Source organism: Psammomys obesus, unplaced genomic scaffold (genome assembly GCF_907164565.1).
Source record: "Psammomys obesus unplaced genomic scaffold, mPsaObe1.curated_primary_1811, whole genome shotgun sequence".
Lineage (NCBI taxonomy): Eukaryota > Metazoa > Chordata > Mammalia > Rodentia > Muridae > Psammomys > Psammomys obesus.
In genome coordinates, this window is record NW_026596040.1 from 25411759 (window position 1) to 25420186 (window position 8428).

Sequence of the window (8428 nt, forward strand, 5' to 3'; positions counted from 1 at the left end):
TTTCAGTATTTTAACTATCAACCTATCTATACAATCAAAATTCAAGCTAACTGAGCCTAACCTCTTCCCTTAAATTCTGGTCAAGCCAATTGGTAAACTTAGCCAGTATAGCTTCTTGACATTCTTCCAGGTTCAAGATCACAAATGCCCCATTTCTACCAGTCATTTTACTTATTTGCAAAACAGTAGAAAAATTAATGTATTTAAAACTACCAACAAAAAAGTTGTAACCAGGACCCAAGTATCTAATTTTAAAAACTTATTTTCACTATCATGTAATTCTAATATTAAATTCAGTATCAAATAATCATGACAGACTCAAAAAATGCATATGAAATGTGAGTCAGAGATGGTCAGTGGTCAACACTGAGAAAATAAATCAGCGGATTTTTTTTTTTACAAGTGTTTATTTATTGATTGGTGGGAATACAGTCCTTGAGAACACATGGCATGCTTACAGGGAAGAACCTAGTCAACTGTGCACTGCAGCCATTCAGGAAACCTACGAGTCGGCAAGGCAGCACCGACGGTACCCTAGGCCAAGGCAGGGATGACCTAGCTGCCTGCGCTGGCTAAGATTCCAGGTGCTAAGTCTTCTAGAAATGTATTTAATTTTTGCTACTCGAGAATTACATTAGAAGAGGGAAGCCCTGTCTGGCCCCAGCAATTAAACTAAAAGCTAAGGAGGATGGAATCATTTAAATAACCCACCATCCAAATCATGTTCGTTGCCCTTCATTAATTTTTCCCTATCAATTCATACCCCTCAGAATTATAAACACTGTATGAATTTAGGAAAGCTTAATAGCAAATGTAAAGGACTATGTATTCAATTCCAGTATGTACGACTGTTACACTATAATACTAGAATTTTTATGTCAAACAGCCAATTTCTCTTTTGATGCTTGCTGTAACAGATGTACACAAAAAAATTAAAGAATTCTAGTGACATTTAAAAGGACAAAAAGATGAAATTACTGGAATGTCAGATCATAATTAAAAATGGTATAATCATATGGTATAATCATATGGTATATGGTATAATCATATGGTATAATCATATTTAATACAATGATCATAACCTACATTATGATAAGATGTCTCCATAACTGAAGAGTGACATGCCATGTAATTCCTCAAAATTTTGTAATGAGTATTTTTATTAAAGGGACATCGATGTCCCTTAATGCTCAAATAACATCTACTGCCTTTTATGATAATGAGAAGAAAAAACAAAAACAGGAAAGAGCTACTACCCACAACCAGAAATCAAGAATAATGTGATGTTTGTTCTTTTGTAGAGACAGCCTTAAGTTTTCATGAACATTCCCTTCTTTCGTGCTTCAGGGGCCCGTGGTTACGGCCTGCAGCGCTGGAGAAATCGAGGGTACAAGCACACATCTCGGATGTGATACCTGTTCAGAATCCAACTCAGGAATCGTTCCAAGCCCAAGCCATAGCCTCCATGAGGACATGTACCGTATTTTCTCTGTTCAATAAATAAGAGGAAAGAGACAGAATGAATGCTTACCTTAAAACTGTATGTAATCACCTTAAAATTATTACTACAATGAGCTAACTTCCACAATTTAACAGTTAGCTCACTGTAGTACTAATTCAACCTAAATCCACAGGACTTCATAAGCCATGACGAGAGAAATAGTTCAATGAACCAACCTCAAAGAGATTTCAACCTTTCTAACTAACTGTCTTTATTTATTACAGGAAAAGTGAAGACTATTATTACATGTTAGTAGGATCTAATAATTCATTTTTTAAAACTGCAGCTGGGGCTAGCAAGGTAGCTCAGCAGCTAAGAGTACTGGCTGTTTTCTAGAGGGCGTGGGTTCAAATCCCAGCATCTGCACAGTGGCTCATCACTATCTGTAAATTTCAAGCCCTCTTCTGGTCTCTAGGGGCACTGCATGTGAAACATATATGCAGGCAAACCAACCATACACATCAAAACAAAAACAAGAACAACCTGCAGCAGATAAAGAGCTTTACCAATAAAATTGACACATAACTTGGCTAAAGACAAAAATGGCAATACCCAAATGCTACACACAGCAAACACAGCTCAACTAAACACTCATGCACTACCTGGGATTCTGGCTTCCTAAACCTTTCAATGCATGCAAAAAGTACTAGAGTGAAAAAGAAAAAAAAAAAAAAGCTTAAACCATTGCTTTTACCTGATCTGTATACCAGTAATAAGGAGCAGGGTCAATTCCTTCCCTTTTATAGCCTTCTAGAATTTCTTCACTATCCCAAGTGCGCATCGAGCCTCCCACAATCTCACCGACATTGGGCATCAAAACGTCAACCTTTAAATAATGAGTCAAAAAAACCCCATAGTTACTACCAGCCTATCAGACATGACTGCAAGGCTTTAAGGAGAATCACATGCTGAGCTGCTAACTCGACAGGAAGCCCTGTGACTATGCAAAATTCAAGTGTTACCAAATTCTTTAACAGAACATGTCAACTCTGATCGGGGAAGAAATCTTTTTTTTTTTTTTTTTTTTACTTTAACTACTGTCATTCTAGATTTATAAAATATTTGCCACAAGCTACATTTTATCTTATCACAAATGACAGCTTCCACACCCTAAAAAGCAAATTTTCCAATACTCATGGGTTCAGACTGACAGATTCAGTAAGCCGAGGATCCTCAGGACAGCGCTGCATATAGAAGGACTTGATCTCCACAGGAAACCGACATAGTAGGATTGGTTCGTTAATGGTGTCTGTCATCAGTCTCTCAGGAGCTTCAGGAATATCCTGAGGGTAAACCAGATTTCATTAGCATTTCGAACTCCAAACAGAAAGCAGCTCTTTCACCCTTCAGTCAGCCCTTGGTATGCTCCTACAACATAGTAGAGAATACATATGGACCTAAAACCCACAGGCATGCATATAGGAACAATTTCTTTTAGAAAGAATAAGACCTACTTGTGGCTATTAAATGAACTGTGACAGGATCTCTTTCTAACACAGCACACACAGTGTGCTGACTGCTGCTATGGAATGACCCCACTGTCCAGGCATCTCTAAGCTATGACTGGATACTGCACTGTATTAGTCAGCAGCCAGACTCAAGTTCTCCGGTGGACATGGGCCATTTTGTCTCCAGAGCAGAAGGCAATCTGCACATGCTCCAGGACATCACTGATCTGCAGTGTACTGCAGACACTCATTTTAAACTGTTACCTGACCTCCTTCCTGTTACAAAAAACCACTTAGTCAATGGTAGAAACAGTGATAAAACAATTAACCAACATCAGGTTTGTAGGTGTCAGCAGACCTGCAACAGTAGCCAGGAAATACTATACAATGAGAAACCAAGCTAAATTAGTCTTTCTCCAAAACATCCCTCAGGAAACCATATTCAAATCAGATCCAAAACTCTTGTCCAGTAAAAACTGACTGAGAACTAGACAAGACTCACGGAACTAGGTGGTTACTGGCTCTGGTCCCTGAAACCCTACAGCCTGTGAGGTATGGAGAGCCAAGGATGAAATGGGGGAACACTCTGATCTCACCTCTTAGCTTGTGTCTGCCTCCCACACTGGGTTCTTATGGGGCGAATGGAAAAGCCTGTAGACTAGTCGCCTGCTCTAGCGCCCTCATGCTGTGGACGGTGTAAATGCACAGTACATGGCCCCTGCCCACCTAATCTGGAAGAGGATATCACTTCAAGATAAACATGAGGACACCTGGGCCATTAGCCTTCAGTTACACAGCACGCTGAGAGAGAAGCCCATCTCAGGGACCGGAACACCGGAGATCTAGAGCTGGCAAATGTTCCATTCACTCATGCTAAGTATTAGGTATAACGAGGTACTTAAACCTTCAGTTCAAAATCACACTACACAAAGACAGCAAGGGCGATACATGAAGAGCTGGTTGTGTAATTTGTTCTCAACATAAATTACTTCTAAACCCAAAGCAAAACTCTGCTGTGTAGCAGCTGCCTCACATTTCACCTGTGAACACACACATGCAAACAGCGAACTAGGAATGGTCAAGCATACAGGTCTCAGTAAGCGGTAACTGACACCCCAAATGCATGCTGGGATCCCAGCCTGGGAGGCTTGAGAATGAGTTGGCTGTGGGATGCTCGTGAGAGTGGCAAGAGAACAAGGATGTTGTGTGGTAAGAGGGAACTCTAGTATTTTGGAACCCCACAAAAAAGACACTGTCCTAAGGCTCACTCTGTTATAAATCCAGGTAACCTTAAGAAGGAATTTTTGCTACTGTTGACTTGAGTGAGGACAAGCAGAGGCATCCAACAGCACTAAGCAGCCACAAGCAGCAACCTGCTTAATCACACAACCTCCTCCGAAGCAATGAGAAAGGGATGCATACGTCTCCAAACTCATAGAAGGTCCCATCTTCTTTCTTTACATCATGCTCCTTCAGCCACACGATAGCATCTGAATAGTTCATCCGTCGGAAAGGCCGCTTGGGGGGTTTGAAGTTCTAGAGAAAAAGGAAAAGCCAAACTGTATAAAAAGAAAGCACCCAGACTAAAATGTCTGTTAAGAAACAAAAAGGGAAGCTGGAGAAATGGCTCAGTGGTTAAGTATGAGCTGCTCTTCCTGAGGACCTGGGTTCAAATCCCAGGGCCCTGCATGACCACTCATAACCATTTGTAACTCCAGGTCCAGGGCATACAGCACTCTGCTGGCTTCTAGATGTGCTGCATGCATGTGGTACAGAGACACAGCAAAACACCCACATACATAAAATAAAATGAATACACAAGCAGGGGATGGGAGTGGACATAGGAGAGATGGCTCAGCTGGTGAAGCCCTTGCCAGGCAGGTCTGATAACCAGGGTCTGATCTGTGAACCAAGGTAAAGGTCGAAGGAGAGAATCAACTCCACAAACTTCTTCTTGGCCTTCCACATGCTGTCATGATGCAGTGAGCCCACATGCACCATAAACACACACATCAATAATAAACTTCTTTAAAACAGAAAACAGCCCTGCAGATCATTATTATGAAAGAGTATTTCAGATGAAGAAGTCCTTATGAACCACCGCTTCTAGAAGCTAAAATATGTTACTGGCAATTACCAATATTAAATGTTTGAAACATTTCAGCTCATCAAACCTACAAAAATTGAGAGGTCACTCTCTGAAGACTGAAACCCTTTCACTTGGAGAATACACTACACCTACCGGGTTGAGTTCATACACTATGCTTGCCACTGGGGACTTCAAGACTCTGTCCACCACGTCACACACTAGGTCTTCTAAGCGGTTCAGGAGGTCCTCAAAGGTCAGGAAAGGACACTCGGCTTCCACGTGAGTGAATCTGAAGAACAGACACAGCTGAAAGCTGCTCCTCTTTACACAAGGTTTCTCTCAAGCAAAGATGTGAGCCTTGGGGAGTGGTCCAGAGAGGGGCAAGAGCGGCAATGCCCTCCCTCCTCAGCTTGTGAGCTGCAGTGTCTCACAGCCCTCACTGGAAGCTCCAAGAAAAAACCAGAGAAGATGCTGGCTGTGGCCTAAGATGCTAACTGCCTTTTCTTTCTGCTTAGGCAGGGTCTTATAGGCCAGGCTAGCCTTGAACTTTTTGTTTTGTTCTGTTTTCCTAGACATAGTTTCTCTGTGCACCCATGGCCATTCGGGAACTCGCTATGTAGACCAGGCTGGCCTCGAACTCAGAGATCCACCCGCCTCTGCCTCCTGAGTGCTGGGATTTAAGGCATACAACATGAACTTCTAATCCTCCTGTCTCTACCTCCCAAGTGGGATTACACACACATTAAACACACATGGTGTGTGCCACCACACCCATTTTTATGTGGTGCTGAGGACTGAACCCATAGCCCCTGATATGCTAATCATGCATGCTGCCAGCTGACCTCCACCCCAACCCAAGATTAGGTAAGCCAGCTTCATACTCGGCCAGGTGCCGCCGTGTTCTGGACTGTTCGGCCCTGTATGACTGGGCGATACAGAAAACATCTCCCAGGGCTGGAAGGCAGGTCTCCAGGTACAACTGTGAGGACTGGGTCAAAAATGCTTCTTCTCCAAAATAGTCAAGCTTGAAAAGTGTGGCCCCACCTTCCACCTGGGTCTGCACCAGGGTTGGAGTAGTAACCTGTTAAGGTGAGAAGGAGCAAACAGGTCTGCTGTGGCCATCGCTCTTTCAAACGGCACAAGGTAACACTTGCAAAAGGCGACCTGTAACGGGCACTTACTTCACAGTACCCCCTGTCGAAGAAGTGATCCCTAAAGCACCTGGTGATCATGCACCGAGCTTTTAAGATCTTGGTCATGTTCTCTCCTCGGATCATCATGTGCCGGTTGTTGAGCTGGACGTCCACATCAGACTCCTCGTTGATGAGGTTATCAGCTCCTCCAGCTGGGGCCAGCCCCACCAGTTCCCAGAAGTCACAGCTCAACTCATGGCCTCCTGGAGCCTGTAGTTGTAAAAAGCAGAAGCGAAATGCAGAAGGAGTGAGGCAGACACTAAAACTTAACGGTACTGAAGATTTTACGCCTAAAGCTTCAGTAAGGTGTTATTTTAAGAAGATCGATGGTAGTTTTGTCTCTACAATTAGAGACCCAGGAACTCAGTGTTATACTTTTACATTGGCACCTGATGGCCCTGGTCTGTGGGCATCTGCATTTATATGCACATAGCACATACCAACACACAAACACATATACATAACTGAAGTAATAAAAAAAAAATAACGTTTTAAATTTAAATGGACAGGTTTTACTAAAAGCAGTATACCTGTTTATCTATTTAGAGATAATCAAATTTTCCCATACTGACTCTCCGGAAAGCAATTCATTCTAAAAGGCTCGCACTGATGAAGCATGTAATTTACCTTGTTGCCAAACACTGGACAGCAAGCAATACCATGACAACCACTCCATGTGTAATCATGCTCTTCAAGGAAAGCTCAGTGAGCGTTCCTCAAACACTCATTTTTATTACAGGGCAGGCTTTTACATGAAAACTCGCCAACTAACAGTGTCTGCTCCCTCTTGTGGTTCACATGCTACACCTACAGGTTTCGTTTCCTAGGCAACAGTTACAACCACAATAGTTACTTGAACTGTAATTACCAACAGGTAACTACTATTAGAATAGGTTACCTGCCCTTGGCTAAAGCAAAGATACATTCCTATGGTTAAGTTTTGATTTCTACCTCGCTAAAATTATTCCTAAACTCATACCAAAGTGGTTGCACAACCAGAAGGATTAGTAAGAAACTGAGTTGAAAAGCTGGTTTTACTTTATTTATTTGGGGTGCAGGATCTCACTATGTAGCTCTAGTTGTCCCAGAACTCATTACATAGACCAGGCTGACCTCAAACTCATAGAGATCGCTTGCTTCTGCCTCTCAAGTGCTGGGATAAAAAAAAAAAAAAAAAAAAAAAAGATGTGTGCCACCATGTTGTTTTGTCACACTGGCATTTACTTGCTATTATGGCAACAAGAGGAGGTGTTCAGGTCAGAAGATCCCTACCTCCATGAACATCAGAGTCGAGTTAGCTGCTAATGCTCACCACACTGGTTTGTCTCACAAGCTGGTTCAACCCCACCCCAATCTACTGAAAGCATTCTCTCCCCTTGATGCAGTCAGTTGTGGCATGGCACAGCAAGAGGCCAACAAAAGCCGCTCCTCTATCCTAGACTTTCCAACCTCCAGAACTACAAGAAATTTCTTCTTCATAAATTTCCCAGTTCATGAGCTGCTGTCATAGCCACAAAAAAATAGACTAAGACAAAGACATACGGGATACATATTTTACTACTGAAATTTACAGTACTTCACACTTGGGTATTTATATGCCAAACACCAAATATACCAATAAAGACATGGGAGAATAGACTGTTGAGCACCTACTTTACTCCAGGAACTCAGCTTACTTACCTGTTTGCCCTTTGGAGTGAGCTTCAGTGTTCCGTACACTGCCACACTACTCTCCGTGGACAGGACGACTCCATTGTAACACTGACACTGTAAGGACAAAGTCCATATCAGGCTACTTATGCTGATATTAAATATTCTGGTAAAGCGAAAGGAATTGTTTACAAAGAAGTTATTCGGTCAAATATTTGTAAATTAAGGATTAACACTGCCACTAATTTTGGTTAAGGTTTCTTTTTGAGACAGGGTCTCAATGTTGCCCCAGCTGGCCTTGTACTTTTGATATTCCTGCCTCTACTTGCAAGTGCTAGAATTACAGGCTGTGCTACTACCCAATTTCTAATATTAGAGAGAGAGAGCGCACTGTTTTTGGAGAAGGCAGAAATATCAGTGTAGCCATGAAGCACATAAAGTTTCTATTAGCAATGGAGTGCACTCACACTACCTACTGACATCACAGCTGAGTTCAGGACACCCTGATATTCACTCAATGAGGTAAGAGTACTAATACTTCCTGGAC

General features: G+C 42.3%; 1 protein-coding gene across 2 annotated transcripts in view; it reads right to left on the minus strand.

Annotated features, from left to right (window-relative positions):
- Nucleotides 1-387: 387 nt before the first annotated feature.
- Nucleotides 388-8428, minus strand: part of Nars1 (asparaginyl-tRNA synthetase 1) — a 12965-nt gene continuing 4924 nt past the window's right edge. For both annotated transcript variants that reach the window (XM_055622598.1, XM_055622597.1), the window contains exons 8-15: nucleotides 7912-7998; nucleotides 6220-6441; nucleotides 5920-6119; nucleotides 5192-5327; nucleotides 4372-4485; nucleotides 2653-2784; nucleotides 2196-2327; nucleotides 388-1489 (exon numbers count right to left, since the gene is read on the minus strand). In XM_055622598.1, coding sequence (XP_055478573.1) covers nucleotides 1358-1489; nucleotides 2196-2327; nucleotides 2653-2784; nucleotides 4372-4485; nucleotides 5192-5327; nucleotides 5920-6119; nucleotides 6220-6441; nucleotides 7912-7998 — 1155 coding nt within the window. In that variant the 3' untranslated portion in view covers nucleotides 388-1357. The remainder of the gene's footprint in view (nucleotides 1490-2195; nucleotides 2328-2652; nucleotides 2785-4371; nucleotides 4486-5191; nucleotides 5328-5919; nucleotides 6120-6219; nucleotides 6442-7911; nucleotides 7999-8428) is intronic.